The sequence below is a fragment of the Marmota marmota genome, unplaced genomic scaffold, assembly GCF_001458135.2.
Source record: "Marmota marmota marmota unplaced genomic scaffold, marMar, whole genome shotgun sequence".
NCBI classification, from domain to species: Eukaryota; Metazoa; Chordata; class Mammalia; order Rodentia; family Sciuridae; genus Marmota; species Marmota marmota.
The window spans coordinates 6,621,181-6,649,083 of NW_026000108.1; the positions used below are offsets into that span (position 1 = coordinate 6,621,181).

General features: G+C 46.2%; 1 protein-coding gene across 4 annotated transcripts in view; it reads right to left on the reverse strand.

Moving 5' to 3' along the window:
- Clnk (cytokine dependent hematopoietic cell linker) overlaps nt 1-27,903 on the reverse strand; it is a 192,898-nt gene that overhangs the window by 34,173 nt on the left and 130,822 nt on the right. For 2 of the 4 annotated variants that reach the window (XM_048784191.1, XM_048784192.1), the window contains 7 exons: nt 22,807-22,948; nt 22,480-22,614; nt 20,974-21,080; nt 16,004-16,049; nt 2,559-2,584; nt 2,326-2,345; nt 1,150-1,263 (listed from right to left, as the gene is read on the reverse strand). In XM_048784191.1, coding sequence (XP_048640148.1) covers nt 1,150-1,263; nt 2,326-2,345; nt 2,559-2,584; nt 16,004-16,049; nt 20,974-21,080; nt 22,480-22,614; nt 22,807-22,948 — 590 coding nt within the window. The remainder of the gene's footprint in view (nt 1-1,149; nt 1,264-2,325; nt 2,346-2,558; nt 2,585-16,003; nt 16,050-20,973; nt 21,081-22,479; nt 22,615-22,806; nt 22,949-27,903) is intronic. The other 2 variants (XM_048784193.1, XM_048784194.1) reach the window with 2 other exon arrangements.

Below are 27,903 nucleotides of genomic sequence, written 5' to 3' on the forward strand. Positions count from 1 at the left end.
CAACCAAACAACCAAACAACCAAACAACCAGCCAACCAACCAACCAAACAACCAACCGACCAACCAACCAAACAACCAAACAACCAACCAACCAAACAACCAACCAACCAACCAAACAACCAAACAACCAAACAACCAACCAACCAACCAACCAAGTCTTCACAGCCCCACATTCTCCAGACTGTCCCCCGGGGGAAGGAGGGACAAAGCTACCTCCAGCTGAGAACCGCTCCCTGCAGGCATAAGCAGCACAACCTCAATGTCAACGCAGCAGTTTGACTGCAGATGTGAGACCCCATGCCATTTCCCACAGACCAGAAGGACATGCCTTGGAACAGAGGGTGCTTCTTGGAAGAAGTCTGTTACGTGGGACTGTAAAGGATGCAAAGATGAGACCTTCACCAGACAGTTGGGGGGCAATGGCATTGGCCATTTGTGTCCCCATCAGAACCCGCGCTGCATGGGATCCCCACAGAAGCTCAGAATGGGCCTGATGTCCTCAATTCCTGGGACGATTCCTGAGATACGTTTCCTGGAGAAGCCATCTAGAGAAGTCATGCCCTGGGCCTCAACCTGCTACTGTAATCTGCAGTCACAAAGCAGAGAGAAGGGAGGGAGGGGCGCAGCTTCAGCGCTGACTTCCCAAAGAAGGCAATTTTGGCCTTCTTTGTTTGTTGGTTTAGCCACATTTTATGATCAGCATCAGCTGCCGAGTGCCCCGCATGTTTGGGACTGTAGATCATCATTAGCCCTTAATTCCAGAGGTTTGGCTTTTATATATTTGTCAAAAATGGCAGGAGCGTTTTTGACAGGAGGGGTTTAAATCATGGTGCTACTTCCCCAGCCTGAGTGTTTGGTCCTGGATAGTCAGAACCCCCTTTTGATTTTTACGTACAGTGCCCTGAATTCCTCCTGGCGTGTGACATTTTCTTTAACAAATTCAGGCCTCAAGGGAGCAGTTCTTTCAATAGCTGATTTGATTACAGAGAGGCTGTGCTTTCTGTGAACAATCAAACCACAGGCTTCTAAAACCCTTCCCTCTGGGTGTCCTTGGCCCCCTCGCCCTGGGGCAGTGCCTTTACAGCAGACCCCTTCCCTGCCCACCACTCTTCCTGGTCATTCCACCTGCAGCACGAATAAGGCTCTCACCTGAGCCCTCCCTGGGCTTCTGGAGAGGTGTGTCTCTGGGGGAGAGGTGCACTGTTCTCTGGTGCCGGTGCCGGGGGCAGGGGCTGGTGCTGCTTCGGGAGAGTGGCGGGAGGCCTGGGTGAAGATCACAGGGTGAAGACCACAGTGGGCCTGAGCCCGCCTGCAGCTTGGGAAGCTCCTCACCCTGCCTCCTGCATCCTCAGCCCGACCCATTCCACGTTCCATGTAGCTCCAAATGTCAGTGTGATCATTCTTCTAAGGAGTCTAAATCTACTTCCTGTAACCTGCCCTTTGATCGGTTGCTGTTTCCCACAGCATGTGATGTGCTTTTCTCCAGGGCATCATGTACTTTTCAAAATGAAATGCTGCCTGTTTAGTGTTAGGAATCCTGGGGAAAGAAGAACAAAGGCCTCCGTCTCTCCCAGACTGGAAGACCTGAGTTAACAGGGAAGGGTTTTAAGGTCAACGAATGCCCCCTCACCCAGTTTATGTACTCATTGATTCATTGATTCATAAAGTGTGTCGGGCCCTTTGGTAGATGCTGGAGATGCAGAGAGGAAAAGACACAGTGTTGGCTGCAAGATGCTTCCCTCTGGGAGGGAGGAGAGGGAGGTGGAGAAACCATGGCCAGAGACGGCCACCAATGCTGCAGAGCCGCACAGGCCCAGGGAAGCAACGCGAGTGGCCGACGTCCTTGGCGCCTCAGAAGCCAGGGCTCCAGCTCTTGCCTCTAAGTACATGGAGAAATATCCTAGCGTCTGTGTTTCTCTGCAGTATGCTCTTCCTTAAACATATGTTTCCACATTGTAAGCCCTTCACCCAAATTCCAAGTCCGTCCGCGTATCGACTTATGATTGAGGTGTGTGGAGTGGGCATGGGGCGCCGCCTGTGCACCTGGGCATGAGATGCATACCCCAATTTGATCTGGTGATTTCTGTACTAAGAGAAGGGAGGGAAAGGGGAAGGGATAGGCAGAAAGACACTCATGGAGAAACAGTAAGGGAAGGGACACGGGCAGGTAACTGTGAATGAAGGCAGGACTAAATGGACCCCTGGAGACTGGGTCAGTCCTGTCCATTGTGTCAGTTTTCCTGGGTCAATTGTCTCTCCTTTCAGGCACCAGCACAAACCGTTTAAGTATTAAAGCAAAAGAAAAAACGATTTTCAATGTCTTACCTAGGAGGCGGCAAAGGAGTCTGTGAAATGAAGGAGAATTGGAAATTACATTTGTTGTTCTTTGTGAAGCTCCAAGGGGTGAATTTTTTTTTGGTTTATGATTAGAAATTACAAATAATGACCAAACTCCTAGAACATATTTTTCAAGTAATATCTTAAGCTTCTATATGGTCCATATTTCTATACTTAAAAAAAAAAAAGAGAAACAAATATATTTTAATGACTTGACTTACCTTGTTTCCCTTTATGGATTTGTTCTCTAAAACACAAGAAGAAAATGCAGTGAATTTATAGAAAACATTGTCAAGTGCTATTCTTACATAGGCTTAATCGGAAATCATTCCTATTTTAAATACTGTTGATGATAACGTTGATTAATAGTTGCTGAGATCTTAGTAGGTGCTTGGCATGATGCTAAGCGCTATACTTCTGTGGTCTTATTAAATCTCACCTTCACTGAAGAAAAAGAGGTGTTGGGAAGTTAACTGTCCCATCCACAGTCACCCAGTCACCCAGTCACCCAGTCACCCAGCTAATATATGGCAGAATGATCGTGGGGTGACTCAGAACCTCCTGTTCCTGGTTGGAATGACCATTCCTTACATTCACATCTATACTGTGAGTGTGTGTGTGAGTGTGTGTGTGTAGTTTTACACATATGTGTATAATTAATTTGAGTTTCTTTCTTGTAACTTCATGGAGCTTTTTCCAAGCGGAAGAAAAATAGAAGAGTTTTGAAGTCCCCCAGAATCTAACCCCCTTATTTAATGGATAACAAAAGTAGGAACCAATTAGGCAGGAAAATTTCTCAAGATCAACTAACTACAGAAACAGCCTGACTGGGGCCTGGAACAGATTTTTCTGACTTCTCTGCAGTTTTATTTCCATGATTCAATTGAATTCAAAGGAAATTATTGAGCTGCTACTCTGAGCTAAGCCTAGCATGAGGAGGGGGTGGGGAACAGAAGCAATCTTTGGAAACTCCAGGAGCTGGGGCTGGGGACAGGTTTGAACTCCCCACCCCATGTCCCTGGGGGCTTTACTTCACTTTGCTTTCTATCAACTTTGTCCTCACATTTTTTTTTTCTAATTTTGTAAAAGGTCCAGCTGGCCCTAAATAACAATACAAACTGGTCTGGAAGACTTTAATACATCTTCCAGGTCAAAAGTAATGACTTCATTGAATAAAATTGCCATTCTCCCTATTTCATTTCCATTTTTGGAAGACATTTTTAAAATGAGTAGAATCGACCACTTCATCTAATTCCAAATGCTCACCGAGTACAAACAAGTAAGAGGTTCAGGGCCTCGTAAAAATGCAAACCATGACCTGGGATGCACCTCGCCAGCAGCCGCTGTCCAGGTGGTGCCACATCTTTGACTATTAAAGAAAAATCAGGCCACACAACAATTGCTCCAGCCACCAAATTATCAAACCTGAACTTAATTCCCTTCATGCCATTTCTTATTGGTGTCCCTGAGGAGCTTCGTGGGCCCCTGTGGGGCTTGCACTAACTCGCCCTGTGGAAGCAGGAGTCGGCTCTCCAACAGGTCTTATTCCAGAGCCACCATGGCTTCTGTTGGGGACCAGTTCAATTCACTGGAAAGAAAATTCAATGAGATTCAGGTTCCAATGCAGCAGGAACAGTCCACTCATCGTTTTAGAGACACCTATTCATTTTGCTTCAGTGTCCGAGAGTTTAGAAAAGGGCGGGAGTGTTTCTTTTATTCATTAACTTATTGATCACCTAGTATTGGGGGTGGATTTCTTTTTAATGTATCTATTGATGTAGGTGTGAGGGAATATAATACCCCCAAACCAGAGTTACCATTCCCTTGCTACTTACATTCCCATGGCAGGGCCTGGAAATTCATAAACAAAAGTATAAATAAGTAATGACAGGCAAAGACCAAGAAGCAGGTGACCGGGACAGCAGGGACATGGAGAGAAGGCGAGGGGCTGGGGCTGTTTTTCAAACAGGTCTGAGGAGGCATCTCTGCTTAGAGGAGGAACCAGAGGCCTGAAGAGGTGATGGAGCATGTCCTGTAGGTGTCTGGGGAAGAAGATTCCAGGCAGAGGGGACAGTGAGTGCAAAGGATTCAAGGTGGGAAAGAGCAGGTAGAGAGGTCGGAGAGGAGATGGTGGCGCTGGAGGAACTCGGGGATCACACAGGATCTTACACACTGTGGTAAGAACGTTGCCTTAACCACAGTCAATCTTTTTACCACTTTGCTGACGTCCAAGGACATCTCAGTGAGTTTGGGGATAAACATACACTAGTGAGGTCACTGCCACCACCAGCATGATAAACACATCCATCACCTCCTGAAGGTTCCTCCTGCTCCATTTATTACTGTTTCTTGAATTGGCATTTTTGGTTGAGAACATTTAACAAAAGATGTACCCTTTTGGCAAATTTAAAGCAGTTTTGTTAGTAACAGGCATTATGCTACATAGGTCTGCAGAACTTTTTCATTTTGTGTCACTCAAACTTGGTACCGTTTAAGCCTCACCTCATCACCTGCTCCTCTTTGCTCCAGGTGACCACCATTCTGCTTGTAGTTTGACCACTTTAGATTCCACAGAAGTGACATCAGACAGTATTACATCAATGTCTGGCTTGTTTCTCCTAACAGAACACTGCCCTCCAGGTCCGACCACACCATCGCAAATGGATTGAGAGGATCTGCTTCCTTTTAAGGTGGAAAAACACTCCGTTCTTTATCCATTCATCTGTCTGTGACACCCAGGTTACTTCCACATCTTTGCTATGGTGAATTATGCTTCAAGGGACATGGGTGAGCCTGTCTTCAAAATCCCAATTTCAGTTCTTCTGATGCAAATCAGAAGTGGAATTCTTGAATCACATGCTGATTCTATTTTTAATTGTTGGAGGAACCCCCACACTGATTTCCATGATGACAAACCGATTCACATTCTCATCCACGGTGTGCAAGGGCTCCCCTTTCTCCACATCATGGCGGACACTTGCCATCTTGTTTTTTTAAATGATAGTTATCTTAACAGGTGTGAGGTGCACTGTGGCTCTGGTTTGCATTTCACTAATGCCCAGAGATTCTGAGCTTTCCCTTGTAAATGCCTATTGGCTAACCCTCTGTTCCCCTGGGAGAAGAAAAGTCCACCCTTGCCCATCTTCAATCAGGTCACTCTTCTTTCCCCCTGCTATTGTGTGAGTTCTTGTGTATTTTGGATATTAACCCTTCATCAGATGCATGTTTTGCAAATATTTGCTCCCATTTTATAGTTTGCTTTTCATCCATTGATTGCTTGCAGTACAGAAGCATTTTCATTGGATGAAATCTTGCTTATTTTTGCTTTTGTTGCCTGTGCTTTTGGTGTCATATCCAAAAGTTATTGTCTTGGCCAATGTCACGAGGCATTTCCCTGGGTTTTCTTATGGAAATTCCATGGTTTTGGGTCCTGAAGTTTAACCTTTATTCCATCCCAAGTTGGATTCCTTGCATGATGTGTCACGAAGATCCAACTCTTCACTCTTCTGCATAATGTGGATATCAGTCCTCCCAACAGCTTTTATCGAAGAGGCCAAATCTTCCCACCCCAAATATTGTGTATTCTTGATGCTTTCATAGAAAATCAGGACTGTGCGTCTGTAGGTTTATCTCTGGGCTACTCATTCTGCTCCATTGGTCTACAAGTGCATTTTATCCTACGCTGCCCTGACCACTACACCCAGTAAGAAAACTTGAAATCAGGTAGCGCGATGCCTCCAGCCTTGTTCCTCTTACTCAAGGTTGGTGCTCAGTCTTTCCAGGTGAACATAGTGAATCTTTCTGGTGCCCTGTCCATGTGTCCTCTGTCTTCACTATGTTGTTTTTCTAGCCAGCTGGTATTTCTCTGTCACTTTGAAATTTTGTGCATAATACTATCAACAGCAGCACCAAGGCCCCGAGGAGGATTGAAGCCACATCAGATGTGCCCACTGCCGAGCACTGAGGCTGGGAGCTTCATTTACTCCTTGCTTAGATTATCAGTATTCTATAAGGTGGAAGGGCCAGGTGACCTTGAGGGGGTTCACAGGTGAGAAAACTGGATCAGACATGAAAGTAGCTTGCAAATAGCTATCCTACAGCTTTGGTGGCAATTCAGACAAATTTGACAAATTTTTTAAACTTGGAGGTCTTGTTTAATAAAGTAATAGCAAGTTAGGCATTTTCAATAATGAAAAGGTAAGATTTGGAGTTGAATTTCTTGAGATTGAATCTTGATTTTGCTACTAACTTGGGCAGGATGCTGGCAAGTACTTGATAAATTTTTATGAAACAAATGCATTGATAAATTAATGAGCATCCTCATCCAGGAAAGTGGAGGGTGATACTTATACTTCATGGGAATTTATATGTGAAATAAATGATTTAATGTTCTTCAAGCTGTTGTTCTTATTGTATACCTGTGTTACTATTATAATCATGTAATGGAAAATTAGAGGGGAAATTGGAATTTGTTTCTCGAATAAGTACACAGATATTCTCAAATGCTAAGTTTCTTGTCAAACAAAAGGAGCCAACTGGTTGTTCTTCAAGGTCCTTCCTGTCTCAAAACTTGAACAGTTTTCACTTAAGAAGGCTGTCGCGCAGGACGCCATCTGGTGGCCAGAGGTGTTACTAGCATCGTCTGCCCAGAGTGCTTTTCATTCTTTTTTTTTTTTTTTTTTTTTTTTTNATTATGGCCTAACGTCCTCACTCCATGGGTGAGTCCTCCCCCAAGTGGAGGGGCCCATGGAGGAGCGAACCCTTATGGCAAGGGCAGAAGATGGTTGGTCAGAGCTGTTACTTATACTTTTATATAAGAAAGAGAGATCTGTGGGGATGTAAACTTAAGAAATAAGCCTGTGAGAAGGGTAGAACATCCTTTTAAATGTTGGCAGCTGGTTTTCCATCTCCAGATGATGATAGTGGACCTGTATGGGCTTAGAGGCCAAAATATTAATCTGTTCTTTAATAAATTTTACCAGCCTGTTTATAATGCAGGGTCCTATGGACACCATTAAAAGTAAACCCAACAAAGGGCCCAATAGTGGAAGAAGGTAGGGTAAAAATCCATTAAGCCCAGTCCAGAGGGGATTTTCAAATAGTTCCCTTCTTCTTTTTTCTAGATCTTCTTGAAGCTGCTTAATTTTAGTGTGTACTATGCCTGATTTATTGGCATAAAAGCAGCATCTTTCCCCTAAGGCCAAGCAAATACCTCCCTGGTTAGCTGTCAGCAAATCTAAGCCTCGTCTGTTTTGAAGGACCACTTCTGCCAGGGAGTCTATTTGGTCCTGTAAATCTTTAATGGTTCCTGATAGAGTTTGTACATCATCTACATTCTTGAAAGAGGTGTCAAGTCAGCCGCCCCAGGTTCCTCTGGGGAGTAAGGCAGGATGTTGGTCTATTTCCTATGCAACCCACTAGGGAGAAACCATGAAGAAGTGAATTGCACGGTGTTCCTGGAGGTGAAAGCCAGGCTTCCTGGCGAGGGGAAGAAGTCCTAAGAGACCTGTTCATGATGTGTTGTTGTTAAAGTTTCAAGACTTTTGTAACCTGGTGTTAAATACTGCCATTATTAAAAGATTGATCAAAACAAAGGTAATCACTGTGGCAGTGCACCCCCGCTGGCGGACCAACAAAGCCGCTTATGAACCAAGTGGCTAGTCATGTTGGGGTTATTGACCTCCATTGCAGCTATGGTTGGAAGCCAGAATCTCATCTCTTCTGCGCTGTCCCCCACCCCAGGTTCACAGTCACATCTGCAGCCTGAAACCTGGCCTGCGGGAGAATTTACACCAGGAGAACAAAGGACGCTACAGATCAGGGTCTGACTTCCTGTTTTGTTCCTTGTCAAGATTTAAGAAAGCGATAGAGAAGATGTTAATAAGGCAGACTCATTTCAAAAGTGTCCTGTCTGCAGCTGTTACTTAGTGAAGAGTGAAAACTGAAGAAATACAACTTGACTCTTTCACCAAGAGATTCAGGTTAGAAAGTGTCCAAGTCCTTATATGAATTGCAGCCTCGGTTTGGCTGCAGATACAATAGCTTGGAAAATCTTCAGAAGTCTTCTGTAAGGACCAACTGACTATGGAATTGTGATAAAAGTGCTGTGTCATTTAGTGTTATTTCAAAATAGTGTATAATACACATCCTTTTACCAGTAAAATGTAAAGTGACTTCGAATACATAAGCACTTTTCTTTTTTCCCTCTAGAGATCTAGTTTGGGTGAATGATTTAATACAAATTACTTGGCCTGAGTTTTATATCCTTATTTGTGATTTTAAAGGGCTGGCAAAGAAGATATGGAGGAGCCAAGATTCTGCCTCTTGGTGCAAGAGACAATGATGCAATCGAGTGGTCACAAATGACATCTGTGAAGCCTTCAAGCTGGGTTCAAAGCCCACGTTAGTCACTTACTGACCTTGGACAAGTTATTTCAATGTTCTGGGTTTCAGTGCCCATGTTTTTACTGTAGAATGCAGATAATGACATCTAGTTCCTTAGATTGTGATGATTAAATATAATAATATTTGGCTTTCACTAAGCTTTTCATCCAATTTGTGTTGAATACATGCAGTTCCCTTCCTTTATCTACAGAATACAATTGTACAAACCCACACTTTCAGAAACAGACCATCAGTGTGATATTCTGTAGTTAGAGAAATGGACTTGGGGGAAAATTGCATAGAACTTGGCCTCACTCTGAACATTTAATATGTCTAAAAGTCTTATGAGGAAGTGAACTGTCAGGATACTGTCCTGGGGATTAACTTCGTGAGCGTCCAAAAAAGCAGCTTATGAGCCAAGTGGCTAGTCATGTATGTTTGGCAAGGCCTGTTTGAGAAGCATCTCCAAGGCTATCCACACTTCCTGAAGTTAATGGCAGCAATAAATGACTGAACCTGGTCTTTGGGCTGCGGTGGGAAGTGGTCAAGTTAGGCCAAGCCAGGGATGTGGGGCACCTCTGCTCTAAAGGCCCTTCACACAAGGTCAGCTGGTGCCAGTTTTAGGCACAGGTGCTTGGACAGTCTTTAAGCTGGGCTTGGTGAGGGTGATTTACCTCCACTGTTCCTGTGACGGGAACATTAGGAGAGGCACCTAGAACGAGCCTGGGGAGCTCTCTGTTCTGCTGAACCAGGAAGACCAGGGAGTGGGAAGGGCGCAGGTGGGAGAAGTGATGGTTTGAGGCTGGAGGAGCAAGGACCAGGGGAGTGCAGTGGATGCATTTGTCCATATGAACCCTACGTGGTGACCACGGAGTTCTGCTGTTCCCACAGATGGGCTAGTAAGGCCCAGGGAAGGAAAATGGCTAATTTAGAAGGTTGAAATGCAGATGGGGCCAGAAGCAACCCAGGTCTCTTCTCTCGCCCCTCCAGAAGCCCCACCTAGAAGGAATGTGGGACTGAGGCCCCGGGTGCATCCCTAGGTGCCCTGTGACAGGGGACAGAGGTGCAGTGATCCCCTGATACACTGTTAAAATGGGCTCCGTTATGGAAGTAATGTAACCGCCATTTACCAATTGAGTCTGCTGTGGGGGAATGAAGGTTCTCAAACGTGGCTTCTGAGATTGAGGCAACTAGATAATTTTTTAAATAAATTTGTCTATAACAGATTTATTTTCTAGGCTAAACTGCAAACTAGGTAGAGCGTGAGACGCATCAGCCTGCAGAGAGGGTGAAGAAGATGTCATGGTGCCGGAGAAGGGAAGGAGGTGAACCGGGGGTCTTTAGTTCAGTGCTACACACCTCAGTTGAGGCCCCACCTTTGTGGTGGGTTTTGTGCCTTGAAAGCAGAGAAATACCTTATGAGGTGCTGCTCTCTCCTCCGGCTGATAGAGGTGCCTCTCAATTGAGAGAGGTTCACCATGTGGTAGGTCACACTAAAGCTGGGATTGAACCAGGTGACTAGTCCCTGAGCCTGGCACTCAACCACATTTTAACTACTCTGGGAAGCAAAAGTGCCGTGGTACATCCCCTGAGGTCCTTGCCTCACTCTTTGGTTCAGTGTCCCTGGCTAGATGAGGCCCTCTGGGGAGACACAGGCCTCCCCAGCTGTCGTTCTGCATGCACTTGACGGAGTCCCCCTGTACTTAATGGAGAACTCCGCACACTGAGCTCCAACTTGCCAGAGGTCACCTGTGACCCCATGCAGCTCAGGATGCTGGGGCAAAGCAACTGTAGACCAGGGGATCTGTGGTAAGGCAAGCGTGCCATGCCCCCCGCCTTCCAGGAGCCCACTCTCTGGTAGGGGATGGACACAGAAGCAGTGCCTGCCACGGGGCCTGGAACAGGCAAGAAGCTGGCCTGCTGTGGAGCAAACAGATGGTGTCAAATACTACATTATGACGAAATCAGATATATTTCACCTTTTGAGCTTTCTATATTTCTCTGGCTTTAAAATCCTCTTCCCCACCATTCCTTAGAATCCTTGGGGGGTCCACCTATGACCCCATGGATCCGATATCTGAGGATGCACAAGTCCCTTAGGTTAAATGGCACAGGAGTTTCAGATAACTGCTGCACACCCTCCTGTAGACTCTAAGTCGTCTCTAGATCCCTCTTAGTGCCTAAGCCAACTGAGCCCTGGGAATAGTGGCTACACTGGATTGTTTAGGTCATAATGATAATGAAAAATATTTTCTACATATTCAGTATGGACACAAATTTTTGGAATATTTTCAATCATTGGCTGGTTGGCTCCTAGCATGGAACCCACAGCTCTGGAGGCTGACGGTTTGATGAATTTTTTCCTATACCAATTTAATGTTTACCTTTCATGGTCTTTTCTTTAAGGTGTGATGGACAATATGGAATTAGGAAATAATACTAGGAAGGAGAGAGGGCGAGCTTGCCATTCTCCACTAATTCCTGAGGGCTGCCAGGGAGAGCAGGAATGATGGACAGGGTTTGTGTCCACAAGGCTTCTGTGCATGGGGCTTTCATGGGTCAAGGAATGTCTGTGTAGTGACATCATTCCCAGAGCCAAGGTGCGGAATCACCCTAGGGGCCCATCTGTGGAGGAATAAAGAAAAGTATGGTATATGCGCATAGTGAATATTATTTAGCCACAAAAGAAGAATGGAATTCTATGATACATAGCGAAATGGATGGAGCTGGGGGACCTGATGTTAACTGAAATAAGCAGATCCAGAAAGACAGCTACTGCATGTTCTCTCTCATGTGCAGAAACTAAAAGAGAGAGAGAGAGAGAGAGAGAGAGAGAGAGAGAGAGAGAGAGAGAGAAGCTGACCTGATGTTGAATACTGATTAGAGTTTGAGAAGCAGGTAGAAAAAGGGAGGTTGATTTGATCAGTGCACACTGGACACATGTACCATAAATCACACTGAGCCCCATTAATATGTGTAATTAATACATTAATCAAAAATATGTGTAACCCCAAGGAATCATTCCGAATGGGGGATGTACAGGGAACCTTAGGAGGAAGGAACATCTGGCTCAGTGTCAGCCTGTTTGAAGTGCCTCCTAAGGAGCCTGTGCTCAGGAATCTGACCCGGGGAACAAGCCCACGAATGCTGAAGTTGGCGGCTCTCCATGCCGAATCCCCTCCTGGAGACCCACAGTGCTCTGGAGAGCAGGGCTGTAGAGAGTTCTGCTGTTCCTGCTTCTTCCAGTGTTTCCCAGGACCATGCATGCAGAGGCCCTTATATAACGTGATTCTTAGCCTCTCATGACTTCTAGCATCTGTGTGGAACGAGCTCCAACAGGAGGAGGCTGTAGGAAGACAGAGCTGTCCCTTATGCTGGGCTGAAAGTAAACAGTTGGTGCTGTTAAAGGAGGAGTCGCCTGGGAAGGTGGAGGCCCTCTTTTTTGTTCAGGAGTCTGTGAGGGATGCTGTGCCTCACTTCCGAGAGGGGCTGGGTGATGGAGGTTCTGCCATTATAAACCCAATGGCCCTTCCTTACACTGGAGCTGATGCGTCAGACAAGCAGATTTAGAGGCCACACCCGGGGTGAGCGGCTGGGCCCAGGTGGCCTGGGACTCCTCTGGTTTAGTCCTGAAGTCCTGCTTCTCAGGACCCCCTCAGCCCAGAGCAGACAGGGTGGGGTTACTCTTAGGTTGCGTCCCAAATTTGCAAAGAAAAAAAGAGTGTTTTTCATTCTTCATAAATATTAAGTGATGTTGAAATGGTTTTGAGTGGAGGAGCATATTTCAAGTTTGTAAAGATAGTTATTGAACATTGAAATTCTACTAGGAAATAGAGTTTTCATCAGGGAATTGTTACTGGGAGATACAGATTTTCTTGAGCTTCTTTTATTGAGAAGCTTGTTTTCCAGTTCTGTTCATGATGGCTTGTCTACTGGGAAATACATTTGCTGCATCAAGCAGTTATTGGATGCCTTTCCTTTAGTCTAAGCCTCATTATTTTCCCTGTGTGGTGATGAGACAAGATACTGCTCTGTATTCCTATTAATGAGCGACCTCACAAAGTTTGTAACATTAACTTTGATCCAAGTATTTGTAACAGTGCCTGCGTTGCTTTTGAGCTGCGGCTTGTGGCTGAAATAACTTAAACATAAAATGATGGGGGAATAATCTTGAATTTATTTCTGATAAACTCTGCAACTTAAGCCTTGTTATTTCAGTAAAGGTGAGGCGTACAGGATACTAAACTCCTCTCTTACTGTGTGTGTGTATTTGTGTGTGTGTGTGTGTGTGTGTGTGAGAGAACACATCCTGCCACTAGGGGGCAGTATCCCCAAGACCAATGCAGGACTTCGCAGCTGTGTGGTTAGGATGGGTGGGACTTGGAGATCCAGGAGTTTGCAAAGTATTATGCCCTGAAGGTTAGGAAGCGTCCCTGCAGGGAGTGAGCCTGCCTCTGGACTGCTTGTCAGCCTTAAGGGAGCCTCTTTCCTGGCTAAGCCTCTTCATGTGAAACCAGGGAGTTGAACAAGATTAACTCCAAACTCATTTCTGATTCTAATTTCTGCAGAACCCAACCTTGTCTAAAAGCAGCTTGGGATAAAGGTCTTTTGAGGGCGTGGTGTAGAATCCTATTTTGCTTCTTTCCAGCCAAGCTCATGTTTCAGTTGCCTCTGCATAATTCTCTTTCCTTGCTTGGGTGGTTGATTGTGTTTCCTACAAACTCATTCCCGAGTTAGAAGCTTGTTACTTCAGAGGGCATGGTCTAGAGTCCTGCCTGGTTCACACCTAGGGCCCAGGGGAATGCCTGTCAGCTGATTTCATTCTCTGCTGTTGGTTTTTCTAAGAAGCTCAGCTGTGTCACATTTAAAAATCACAGCTGTCCTCCTCTGGAAGTGAAGGGCTTTTCTCTGGGTGCTAGCTGTTCATCAAGACAACTCACACTCTAAGCACTCTGTCTCCAAATAAACTTTCACCCGTTTTTTAGGAATGAAAAAAAAAAAAAGTCAAGCGCCAGAGAAGATAAGTTCTTGAAATCTGATGGCTTCCAGATAATGTCAGATGTGATTGCAAGAAAAATGGTATAAAATGTAGATTAACATAAATCTATAACTGCTCAACTTGATGAAAAACATCACCACAAGATTCTTCCATTACTGAACCAACTGATATAGCTTTTCCCCCCTACGACATTTTGTGAGAATGAATAAATTATCTGAGAATGTCTTTGCATCAGAAATATAGAATTTTTAAATAAACACATAAATCATCCAAGCATTTTTCCAGCAAAATGCCGGATCCTAAAAATGGGAAGTATCCTGTTAACTTCCCCCCTTCCAACTTCCTACTTGTGTAGCAGCTTAGAGCTCCAGGCAGGAGTGCAGAACCATCTACTACGTAAAGACTAGGACTCCCTCTGAAGGAGGCTGCTGGCGGCCTCCTCTTAAGCCCAGCAAGCCTCGGCTGTGTGAGCCTGGTTTGTGCTGAGGTCCTCTCTGTAGTTATGACCTCATGTTACACAGGGGTTTACTTTAATAAACATTTTTTTTTTTTTGTAGCTGTGATCTACACCAGCACGCTGTACACAGTAGGCAGCATTAATATGATCCTGAGAGATACGTCCTGTTGCTTTCCCTAAGGAACTGGTTTGCTTTTTATTATAGGAAATTAATAACACATAAAGGAGCTTGATTTCCTTTTTGCTCATGCTACCAGGAAGCTTACAAGCCAACTAGCAATTTGATTTTAATGGAATTTAGCAGTGTGTATCTGACAATCCTACGTTTTATGTTAATCATATCATCTAAGTAGATTTCCCCTAAGATTCTAATGTTCCTCTCTCTTATTGTTCAAGTTTTTATTAACTACTCCAATACTTTTGTGAACTCAAGTGAAGTGTAGATAAGCACCCAGATGGAGAAATAAGTAGTCATGTGGATATGTGAATAATGGCTGAATAAACTTTTGAGCTGAAGAAGCAAGGACATCGTCCTCAGGGAATTATAAGAAGATAGCACAATCATGCAGTCCTTTCTCATTGGTTTTTCCCAAGACCCTTTTCTCACCGAAAGCCTACAAGCATACTGTTATGACCCAGGACATTATTGTGACCCTCTGGGCTCCTGGTCCCTTTCTCTGACAAGAGGAGTGAAAATACCTTTTCTGAGAAGGAAAATACATCAGTCAATGGAACTGAGTCCTAAATCTGTGTGCATGGAAGCTAAAGCTGTGTGCATGGAAGTCCTTTTAAGGACTAGAGACGTACAGGGGTATCCCACCTCCTCAGGGAGGTCCCTGCAGCGAGCTGTCAGCAGGCCCTGCCCAAGGCACAGATGGAGAGGAGAAAAGCCTGGCTCAGAGAGGCTGGTGTCTAATTAGGGCCCTACAGTGGGGAGCAGCAGAGCCTGGGTTCTTTCCTGGCTTGTGCACCCTGCTGCCTGCTGTGAGCATCTCCCACTTCCCCTTGCAGGACCCCTCTGCCTCTACCCTGCTCTCTGCCCGGACACTGACCATCAGGGACACACAGGCTGTGCCACACTCTCATTCTGGATGAGTTCAGCCATTGGGAAGCTCCCACAAGAGCCGTCCCTTCATTCCTCTGGTCTGGGTGGTGACAGGAAGTAGCTCCTTTGTACTCTGACTTGACTGTGTGTGCTGTCTCCTGCTGGGACCCTAACTGTGACATTGTCTCATCAAAGAAAAGGTGGCACCAGCAAGACACCACAGAATACAGGATCAGACACAAGAGGAGAGTGATAGGTTTCAGTATTGGGAAGTGCGCGGGGAGGGTGAGAGAGGCTCTGTGATGGCCCCAGTCCTAGCAGCCCTACCCAGCCAGACTTCATTGGTGCTTCTGGCTCGGGTGAAATGGATTATTTCCTTTCAGGCTGGTACCTGCATTTTCATCTTCAAATTGAATTGTTTGGCCTGAATATTTAAAATCTGCTTTCATGTTAATTTATCAACATTTTACATAGATTTCTATTTTGTGATTTTGCTGGGTATGTGGCTATAGAAACCACAGTTATGTATTTAAATGTAATCCATGTGTTTGAAAACAATCCGTCTCTCATTATGCAGCAAAATATGAATTTTGTCAATTTCTCTGTCCATAGGCAACACAATGAAAAGGCACAAGCCTGCCTGACTCTAAACGACATATTTCCTGAAGGGTAATTCGGTAAATCACCTTGTGAAAGGTCCCCACTGTCACCACCAACAACACAAGATCTTAGAAATAAAGTAGACGTTCTCACACTTGGAACTTCTGTGCCATGACTTTACCTCTGGTGTGGTGTCTTCTCATGTCCTTGGAAATGGCTTTGTCTACCTGTAGAAGACAATATGACACCGTTATCACTCTGATGTCATCTAGCATCCCTGGCTCTGTGTGAGTGGAACCCAGAGACAAATGCACAAGTCCTAATGCACTGGGTTCAGGATGCCTGTGGCAGCCAGGGAGGGACATGCAGAATGTGCACTGCCACGGGGAAGGGCGCAATGGCTCCAATGGTATTTGTCATTAACTCTTGGGTTTGGATTCCTTGGAAAATTGGGAATGGAACCACCATTTGACCCAGCTATCCCACTCCTTGGTCTATACCCAAAGGGCTTAAAAAGAGGTTAGAAATAGTGGTGGAATGTGATGATCATTACTATCCAAAGTACATGTATGAAGACACGAATTGGTGTGAATATACTATGTATACAACTGGAGATATGAAAAATTGTGCTCTATATGTGTAATAAGAATTGTAATGCATTCCACTGTCGTATATAAACAAAAATAAAATAAAATAAAAAGACTCTGAGGCCAGTTTGCACCATGGCGTTAATATGAAGATCTGGCTACCTATCAGGCACAGGGAAGCCATGGAGCAGGGGATCAAAGCGGGGCCCTGTGTAAGCTCCGGCTCTGGATGCTGCCTCCACCACATGCTGGCTGTGACAACACAGGTCACTCCCCCTGCCGAGCCTGTTTCCTCATCTGTGAAATGGAGCTAACAGGAGGACAGCGTCCTTGTGAGGACGGGAGGGGATGTGACACCGCGGGCAGTGTGCCTGGAGGATGAGGTATCGCCGTCACACTGAACTCCACCAGCGTCCTTATTGACACGTCACAGACCTTTGTGCGCAGCTGACTGTCGCGCAGGGACCCTGGCCGCAGGGAGGGGCAGGTGAGGGCAGGTGAGGACGCTGTCCTTAGGCGCCAGCTCTCTGCTTGCCTTGGCCCAGACCAGCACTGGGCCGAGTGCTTCTCTTGAGGGCACCGAGTCGAGGTGGTCACAGTGGATGCTGTGCTGCTGGTCAGTCTGACCCGGCTGAGCGCTGGCTGGAAGTTCTTGTGATTCGGCCTCCTATGCCGCGCCAGCAGCCTCGGCTCCGCCAGAGTCACCTGTGGGGACCCGCGTGCTGGAGGGTCAGTAGTGTTCTTGGTGCACCTCACTCCTGTGCACCTGCCCCACGGGGAGGGTCTGCCCAGTGTCCTCAGCCCACCCCTTCCTAGCCTGCTGTGGACGCAGGAAGGTGCTCTGATGTCCCATTGCAGCCCGGGCTCAGAATGCCAGGGGCTCAGCACGGGGCTTCCTTGGGGCCCCCCAGGGCTCCTGCTCTTTGGCCTCAGCAGCTAAATTCTGCTTGGTACCTTCCGTGGACCTTCTGCAGGAGTTTCTTGTGTCTCCCTCGGGACAGGTGTCTCTGGTGGTATCAGCACAGGACCCCGGGCTCAGGAAAGCTTCCCGTTGGACTTCTGGCATTTTCCATCAACTCCGGGTTTCCTGGTGCCTGCTGTGTGCCCGCAACAGTGCTGGGTCTTGAGGGCGCTAAGCAGGGCCAGAGCTTGGAACCTGGCACCACCGGCTTACAGGTTCTTCAGCCTCAGCTCTGTTGAGATTTGAGGCTTGGTAACTCTTTGCTCTCTCTCTCTCTCTCTCTCTCTCTCTCTCTCTCTCTGTGTGTGTGTGTGTCTCCTGTGTCCTGGACAAGGCTTAGCAGCCCCTCATCCTCACCCACTAGACGTCAGAACAACACTGGAACAACCCAGAAGTCTCTGTTCTTTGCCAAAGGCCCTGGAAGGTAGCGCTTCCAGCCAGAGGCACTGATGACCTTGCCTTAGAAGGTGTGTGGGACTGCTCTGCTCGGCCAGGGCCTCGGTAGAGGCCACTGCGAGCGGCTCAGCCAGGCAGCTGGGTGCTCTCTGCCTCTGGTGCTGGCCTCGATGCTAGCCCTTCTGATGGCATGGAGACTGCCACGGGGCTGGCTGCCTCCTTTGCTAGATGAAGGGCACTAGCTCATCTTTATCCTCCCACCACCAAGCATAGTGCTTGGTTCACAGTAAGTGCCCCCCAAACAGCAGCAGTCTGGGACAAGACTATTGTAGCCACCCCAGGAGTGGAGATAAGAACTGGCCTCTGTAAGAGTTATTGATGATCTGTTTCACAGATAGTTTAATGTCAACATGAAAGTACAAAAGAAGACTCCGCCCCTGGAAATGAGGTGGTAATGAAAAGATAATCTGCTTATCATGAAAACTTTGATGAGTCAAATAGTAATTATAAAAGTAAAACTCTCTTTATCTGAATGGAGGCTAAGACCTTGTTTAACTTAGAAGACAACCTCCCTCCTGGCCACATTTTCCCTATTTCCTCTCCGGCCTTTTCTCTTTCTCCCACGATCTCCCTTGACTTCATGGAGTGAGACTGTGGTTCCACCTGCAAAGTGACCTAGCTAGAGGAAGAAGTTTGTTGGAATTGGAAGCTACGAAGATGACAGGAAGGAACGTAAAGTACTAAGAACAGAGTCTTAAATTTTGACAATTGTTTTAGAAAAGTCAAATGAGGATTATTCTTCCTAAGCAGCAACAACAAAAATTCCACCCACCAAGGGCTCATCTTTGTGCACACGGGATGGTCAAGGGCTGAGGTAAGGAAACTGAGCGCCTCCACTCCTGCACAGCGGGGCCAGGACTGTCGTCAGCCATGGGTCCCACCACTGTGGAGCTCTTTCTTCCCCAGACATGGGCTGTGCTTTACCAGAGTGTCCTGATGCCCTCCTGCCTATCAAACCGCCCCCGGTGGACCTGCCCCAGGTTCAGATCCTGCTGATGGTTGAGAACAGTGGTAGAAAAGTGGGGAACCTTGAAGACCAGACTGAGAAAATGTTCTTGGGAACAGACAGCAATATGGGCAGAGACTGGACTCTCCTTCCCGTGGAACAGCCTCCATTCTCCAAGACTCGTTCAGAAAAGGACTGCTCATTTTCATCCACTTAGCCAGGATCTATAGAGAACCACTCACAGTATGGCAACCTGCCAGGTGCTGGGGCCAAAAGAGGCCCTGACCGTGACACCTCAGAGAAGGTGAGTAGCTGTCCAGAAGGCATGCAGCTTGCAAAATCGCCACTGTTCAACGATAATGTTCGTCTTGCAAGGTTATTTTAAGGATTATGCATCATTCATTCATTTAGTCTGATCCCTATTGAGGAAGGCTTTCCTTGAGGTCCTTTATCCTGCCTCAGTGATGTTTTTCAAAGCATGTTGCACTTGCCACAGAGCCTATCCATCACTCATTTCTTATGATGCCCCCTCCCCCTGGCATGTAAGTTTCATGAGCACAGGGGATCCAGTGTTCACTGAGGTGCCCCCGGCAGGCTGAAGAGCTCTGGAGTGGACATGTCCAGGGAAGGCGTGTCTTTGCTGCTGCTGTGCAGAACCGGGAGCAGGCCCCTCATGTCTCTTGCTGTCTCATTGGATAGGTCTTGTGAAAGTGGCATGGCTTGGCACAATGTGTACCTTCCTTTTCTTCTCTGTCGAGATTTGGATGTTTGTCCCTCTGAAGTTTGGGGTGGAATTGAATTGCCATGGGAGTAGTATTAAGATGCAGATCATTAGGAGGTGATTGAGCTGTGTGGGCTCTGCCCTCCTGGGTGGACTCAGGCCCTGTCTTGGGAGTGGGTTTGTCATCATGGGGTGAGGTCATTACAGAAAGGGGACTGTGGCCCCCTTCGCTTTCTCCCTCCACTGCACTCCCCCCCCCTTTGCCCTTCCACCATGGCCTGATACAGAATGAAAGCCTCTGCCAGATGCTGGCACCTTGACCTCCACTTCCCAGCTCCCAGACAGTGAGAAACCAGTTCTGTTCATTATCAATATCCAGTCTCAGATATTTTGCTACAGGTACACAAACAGATGGAGACATTGTTGGTATTAACAGAAGTCCCCAAGTCATAAACAATGTGAACATACAATGCACAAACTAAGAAAAAGTTATCAGTGAAATTCTTTCTTTTATAAAAAAACGATGATTAAAAAAGTAATATCCCATTTTGGTGTGAGGTCTAGAAATTGGACATTCCTGTACAGGGCTTCTAGGGAGGTAAATTGAAACAAATTTTCAGGAAGAAAATAAAAAAATTATGTCACAGAAATTGTTGAAATATTTTCACTCAATGGTTAAGAAGAAAAATTAAAAATTTTATAATGGGTATGACGGATCTATAAAAATACTACTTCTGAGCCCTTGTTTATCAAACGGAAAATTTTCTCAATGTGAAAAGAAGAGAAAACCAGGTATATATCATATACAACAAGCATTCTTTTGCATGAAATATAGCTGCATAGATATGCATCAAAATATTTTGGTCAATAACACTACAGCCCCAGGGGTGTGGGCGATGAGTAATCTATTTTATGCATTTCTTCATTAAGAAAATTAAATGTTAGCAAGCTTCTTATTAAAAATAAAAATCCATATACATTTCCATTTACAAAATACTTCCATAAAGTTATCTGTTGTAGTTTTCCAAACGGCCCTTAGAAGCAAGCTTGGCAGGGATGTTCGTTCCTGTTTTGCACATGAGGTCAGAGAGGCTTGGAGAGGTGGTTGGACCACCCAGTGAGCAGTTCAGGATACTGGGTGGAGACTCTGGGAAAAATGATGTGATGATTGGAAAGATTTGATTGTTAAGTCCTGGCTCCAAAGAAAGCAGGAGGATCAGATGAGATGTACGGGTAAGTCGTGGCCTGATGCCTGGCTCACGGCAAACCTTCAACAAAAGCTAGTTCTTCCTTCCAGATGCTTCCATAGCACCAGGACCCTACCAGTCATGTGTCAGCTCCTTAACCCCTTGAACCTGTCCTGCTTGTTACCTAGAGAGATGCCTTGGGGACTTGGCTGGGGCCACTCTTCCCCTGGGCTCCCACCAGTTAGGAAGTACCCTGCTTGGGTTGGGGGTCCCATGGTCCAGCTTTTACTCACTTCTTCCAGCCTCGTCCACATGTTCCAGGATGGCCCCAGAGAGGGCAAAGAGGCCTTGGTGTGAATCGGAGGAGAAGTGTCCATCACACGCTTGAAGCAGCGCGTATCTGTGCAAAGAGGAAAAACAGCAAAGTCAGACCCTGCAGCTTACAGAATCTGTACACCTCTACAAACTCAGAATCATCACAACATAGGGATGAAGCATACCACCCGCCTTGACTTATCCCTTGAGGAGAGAGGTGCCAACAGGAGAAATTGCTCCTGGGGTTCACACAAATCCACGCTGAAGTCTGGGCTGGCTGTCCTTCATATTTTCATCCCCTGAGACAGGCTGCTAATCCTTCAATGGAACCGCCATTTGACCCAGCTATCTCATTCCTCAGCATCTATGCAAAGGACTTAAAATCAGCATACTACAGTGACTTGGCCACATCAATGTTTATAGCAGCCGAATTCACAATAGCTAAGCTATGGAACTAACCTAGGTGCCCTTCAACAGATGAATGGATAAAGAAAATGTGGCACATATACACAATGAAATATTACTCAGCCTTAAAGAAGAATGAAATTAAGACATTTGCCAGTAAATGAATGGAACTGAAACTATCATGCTAAGGGAAATAACCAATCCCCCACAAAACCAAAGTCTGAATGTTCTCTCTGATATCCAGATGCTGACACACAAGGGGTGGGGGCAGGGAAGAATAGAAATTCACTGGATTAGACAAAGGGGAATGAAGGGAAGGAAGGGGGAGTGGGAATAAGAAAGACGTAGAATGAATCAGGCATAACTTGCCTACGTTCATATTTGAATGCATGACCAGTGAAACTCCACATGATGTACAACCACGAGAACGGGAAGTTGTACCCCATAAATGTACAATATGTCAAAATGCTACTGTCATGTATTTTAAAAAAACAAAACAAAAACAAAACCCTGCGCTCTGCCGCCCCTCTCCCTAGGTCCTCCCGTCCCCACCCCGCCCTAGCCCGGGCCCTCATTTGACAGGGTGTCCCATATTCCTCTGTTCATTGTTTCTGCCACTAGATGGAGACCTTCAGAGGGGATGGCTACCTTTCTTTGCCCCTGTGCCCAGATCAAATCTAAAATGGTAGCTGGAGCAATGCAGTTACTCAGTGAATGACTTTTCAGTAAATGAACAAAAGGTCATCATCATCATTATTTGCAAGATGATTCTTTCCTAAAAAAAGTCCATAGATCACTTTAGCAAGCCAGGCCCTGAGGAACCCCACGGCCCCCCTTTCCTTTCCCAGGTGTGTTTTGCTAAGGTTGGAGAACCCTGGATGCTGCCCTGCGTGCCCCAGGGGGGGAGGCCAAGGCAGGGTGAAGCTGGTCTTCCTCCTAGCGGGTGTGACTTCACGGCCATGCCCTGGAGGTCCTCCGGGGCTGCTCAGCCAAGCTAAAACCGCAGCTTTGACTCCTCTCCTTCGACATGCCACCTCCATCTTAACTTCCCCGCGTGGCCCACGGCCCTGCCTGCCCACCTTCTGCCATGCTCCCAGGGCTCAGGAAGGGCCTCATCGTGAGAGTGACAGCAGACAGTTCGGGGCTTTGTCTCGGTGCCAGGTCCTCTAGTGGAAGCTCAATGTTCCCTTCACGTGATCTTCTACAAAACTGTTCTGTTATTACAAAACCCGTGTTTGATAGAGAAAGGGACTTCCAGATACGTGCTCCAGGTCACACAGCCGGGAAGCCAGGGAGGCAGGGTCTTAACTGAGGGTTGTTTACTTTAGAACCCGCCCCCTTATCCCTGCGTGCGGGGTACAGCAGTGCAGAGGAGCACCTTCAGGCTTGAGGCAGCCCCACGTTACCTGCATACTCGGACTCCTTGATAGGCCTGGCGGGCAGAATTTTCAATGATGGCCACACGTCCACCATCTGGAGCTCGGGGTCCTCATACTCATCCTCGCTGTGGTATTCTGTCACATCCGGGGCTGCAGCAAATTTCCTTTCCTAGGTAGGCAGCAACATTCCAGGGAGTCAAAGGAAGGGACAAGGCTGGAAGAGGGCAGAGGCTGCAGAGCTGGCTAGAAGGGACAGGGTTCCTTAGCTGCAACTTCACTGATAGAAAGGCCTGGGGTCTTAGGTAGGAATTTAATTCTTGTGACAGGCAGAATTCTAAAGACGTCCCTCAAATATTCTTATCTCTGACTATTCAATCAAATACCCACTTGGGTACTTTCGTGAAGGGACAGAACAGATTAGTTAGCTGACTTTAAAACCGGGAGTTGATCCTGGGTTACTTGGGTGACCCCATGTCATTATGTGAGCACTTAAACACAATGAGGGCTCCGATTCCCTGATGTGATGATTTTCTATATATTTAAAAAATCCTAAAGGATTTACTAAAAATTATTGGAACTAATAAATCATTCAGAAAGTTATCAGACTGAATGACCAATTGGATATAAAATCCCATGTATGTGTATAAATTAGCAATAACAATTTTTATCTCTATAAACTAGCAATAATGATTTAAAAATCAAAATTAATAAAAATGACATTAACTATACCATCAAAAAGAATAAAATGCTTAAGAATAAATTTAGCAAAAGAAGTAAAAAATGTTGGCACTAAAATTTGCAAAAATGTTGTTGGAAGTTGGAAAGACACAGGACTTAATATTGCGAAGATAGGAAGACTGACATACAGATTCATCAAAGTCCCCACCAAAACCTCAGTGGCTTTCTCATGCACCAAGGGCGGGGCACGTGAGTCCACAGCAAGAGGGCAGCCATCTGCGACCCTATGAGAGAGCACACCAGCCCTTTGGCACTTTGATTTTGGACTTCTGTTTTCCAGGACTGTGTGAAAATAACTTGTTCCAGCCACCAGTCTGTGGCATTTTGTTATGGGGCTCCAAGCAGACTAACGTAGGCACATATCAAAGGCTCTGGGGCTGACACCTGGCAATGGCAGGAATGGGTACCAGTCCTCAGTAGATGTCCTCACATGTAACGGTCATCATAGTAGCTATGCACTGGGGTCTGGAGCCAGCATGGTACCTTGTGTGAGCAGGGTCATGACTAAATTCTTGATTTCTTCCACCACCACAGAGTGACCCAGGGATCATTCATCCTCCCTGGATCTCAGAACGATCAACATTTCCCTAAAACCAATGTTAGTCTTTATTTGTGCCTGAGAGAAGTTCAAGTGCCAAAGATGGGATTGAGCCCATCAATGCTGAAGTTTTGAAAGATCTAAACAGCATCACACAAAGTCAAAAACACAAGAAGACAGAAACATCTAGTTTCATGCACATCCCCCAATTTGGTCCTCAGAATAAAGAAATTTTATCTTTCTTTTAAAACTATGGAACCTGGCGTCAGTGACTTGCTAAAGCTGCACAGGTCACAGGTGCCATTGCCGGGCAGAAACAGAACTTTTTTTTACCGTATCCACATTGGAACCCAGCACCAGAAATTCAAAATTTTTCTCCACCCCATAAATGAAGTGCAGAGCGTCCAGGACATTCCTTGGGTGGACTGCTACCCAGACAGGGCAGTGGGGACAGTGTGAGCCCAGGATGAGACTGATGGTTCTGCAGAGAGAGTCATTTCTTCCCAGTCCCAGCCTCGCACCTCCACGTGGGCCACTGATCTCTCTGGACTCGGTGTTTTTATTCTCAAGGGCTGAAAATGTAAAGCTAAGTTGTTGCTTTATACCCTTAACTGTATTTGGGTTTCCCCTTTTTTTTTCCTTTCACACCCAGTAGATTCTTTATATAAGATTGTTAAATAAGTGCCTAAAGTAATAGATTTTAACAAGGCTTAGGGTATAATTATTCCTATATGTGTGATTTCAAAATTTTATTTATGCTATAATGTGTCGAGTTATAAAGGTATTTTTACTAGGATCCACTTCAAACCTATTTTTGAATCAGATGGCCACACACACAATTAAGTCACACAACATTGTAGAATAACTTTGCAATCAGAAGTGCCTTAAGAACCCTTGAGACTGACAATAGATAAAAATGGATAGATATGACTCATTCCCAATAAATCTCTCCTCTCTCTCTCTCTTTCTACAAAGAAACAGACCAAAATATTATATCCACCACTGGGGACAAAAGTCTGGAAAATCTGCTACATACTCTCTCAGTTTGGTTCTTGGTGGCTTCCTGCCACCTCCTGCCCCATGGTGTCTAGCCAAAGGGTCGGATGAAAAGTAGATTCTTCTAACGGGTCCCAGATTTCCCCAAAGAGGCCACACCCACGGCCCTAACAGTGCACCTAGTGTCCTTCCAACAAAGTCCATCTGTGGGCTCCTGAAGGGGTCCCCTGCATGCTCCAGTGCAGAACTCAGTTCTATATGCAGTTCCAGAACCAAGGCAAAGTCGTGAACAGAGTGCGTGATGGTGGATGCCCAGTGGGGTCCCCAGGCCCTTGTGCTGTGAGAGCAGGGAGGAGCCAGCCTGCCTCCAACCACCTCCCTCTCTCCTCTTGGAGCCTCTAGCCCTTGCTAACTACTACGTGCTTAGGGTTTCGTGTGCCTTCTAACACGGTGTAAACAGGGAAATCCAGGGGGGGAGTTTATTGCAGGGAGGGACCTGGGATGAGACAGACTAGTGGAAGTTCCAGCTCTGCCTCCTTCCAGGGAGTTCTCTAAGCTCCTCAGGTGGGTTACTAAAGAGTCTCAGGGCTCCACGTCTATGCCTTTCCTGTCTTCCCCATCACAGAAGTTTGGTAAAGATGAGTTACGGAAGAGTCCAGTCTCCTGGTGAGCCGTGCTGCAGGAGGGACTCCCCAGGTCCCCAGGTGGGAGGTCCCCCGGGCTGCCTTGGCTCTGAGCATTTTTGAGGTAAGGATGCAGAGGGCAGCCTGAGCTTGTGCTCTCCATGGGACACCATAAGAAGTGGGCTGAGGGGTCTGTGGACCACCATCTTGACTTCCAGTTGCTGGCCCTTGTCTCCCACCACCTGCTCCCAGCGGAAGGCCGGCCTCGAGTCTTCCCTGAAGAGAGGACTCGGTCAACTTGTCAAGTTTAACAGAGCAAAGCACCCAGTGACAAGGGGCCCTGCAGTGACCTCCCAGCAGGAATGCGGTAGAAGAGAAGAGTCTGGCACCTGAAGGACAGAGGGTAAGCCACGGGACACAGAGATGGAGCAGGACCATTTTCACGGCAGCCTTGGGGCTGTGCTCAGAGACTGGGCGTTGTCCCTCCTCCGTCTGTCTCCTTGCCTGGCGTGGGAGGGAAGGAGGGCTAGGACTAGGAAGTTCATGGATGTGAAACCAAGTAAGAAGCTGGGTGACAGCATGGCTTTGTGGTCGCTCTGTCGTAGATCTAAACTGTGGTTTGCTTTCTGACTGTGGAGGCTTCTTGACCTTCCTCACTCAGATGCCCAGTCGGTAAACTGGAGACAACTAAGCCTACTTTACTTGGTCCTTAACTGAGGAGATGCCTATGAAGGCTCCACTTGGCATCTGCCCTATAAGGAGAGCTCAGTATCTGTTAGGAGGCTTCCGTCTCACTGATGTCTGGACTGGGCAGAGCCAGGGCCTAGGGCTGGGCAAGGCTTCTGGAAAGTGAAGTCCTGCAGACATGGTGGAGGGGCACAGAGCTGGGCTCTGGAACTGCATGGAAACTGAGTTCTTTGCTGGAGCACAGCAGGGGACCCCTTCGGGAGCCCACAGATGGACTTTATTGGAAGGACAACAGGTGCACTCTTAGGGCCATGGGTATGGCCTCTTTGGAGGAAATCTGGGGCCTGTTAGAAGAACCTGCTTTTCACCTAACCCTTTGGCTAGACTCCATGGGGGCAGGTGGTGGCCGGAAGTCACCAAGAACTACAACTTTGTAGGTGTCAAAGGCTGACCAGACTTTCTTCCCTAGCGGTGGATATTTATATTTATTTTGATCTGTTTCTTTCTAGAAAGAGAGAGACACAGAAAGAGTGAAAGATTTGTTTGGGATGAGTCATATCTATCATTTTTTATCTATTATCTGTAAGTCTCAAGGGTTCTTAATTGCATGTCCAATATTAACTCTCCATGAGCCTCCTTATTTAAAAGAATATTGTGTGCTTGTGTGCTTGTGTGTGTGTGTGTGTGTGTGTGTGTGTGTCCTGGGTAGGGGTCCATTACCCTGAATAAAAATTCTAAATAAGTACTTCAGAGTAACAAGTCAATGATTTTAGATGTAGATTTCACCTATATCTAAACATGTGTGAATATATAACTATTTAAATTATATGCATATATAATTTAACAATAAAATTACTTGTAATAGTAGATATTTGAGTTAATGTTCTAAATTTTAATCTTTTTTTTAGTTTTTAAAATTATTTGTAAATATTTCAAATGGCTTCATAAGTGGATATAAGACATTCCACTATTTCTGTGTTACTGAATATTTAGCTTGGTTCCAATGTGTTACCATTTAAAATATATTATTACATAATATCAGTGAATGTGTTTAAATAGTAATCTGAAATTTAGGTTAGTTCCTTAGTTTATACTGTTAATCACAGAATTATTGGGTCAAAAATTGTGTATTTTATATCATTTAGTTACTATTGTGAAATTGCTTCTAGAAAGTTTCTTTCAATTTAAAATTTCACGATGAAGAGAGAACATGGCGGCGAGAGGGGAGGCAGCGCTTTCAGTACCTCCTCAACAACGGGGTCAGAGAGACGCATGGATACGCTTAGATACGACCTGCTGAGAAACTCCTAGCAAAATTCCACTAAAGAGAGATCGGCCGGGAATCGGTAGGATTTTTGGAGGTGACAGTCTGCGCTAGACGAGTGAATCTCCGCCACGCAGCGCAGAGGTCCAGACCCGCCAGCCGCTGCCCGCGCGACTCTGCGACTGTCGGCTGCCTGCACCGGCCCCAGCGTCAGGGCGGATAGCCTCCGAGGCGCAGCGCAGCAGGAGCGGTGCAGGGACTCTAGGAAGAGGTCTCTC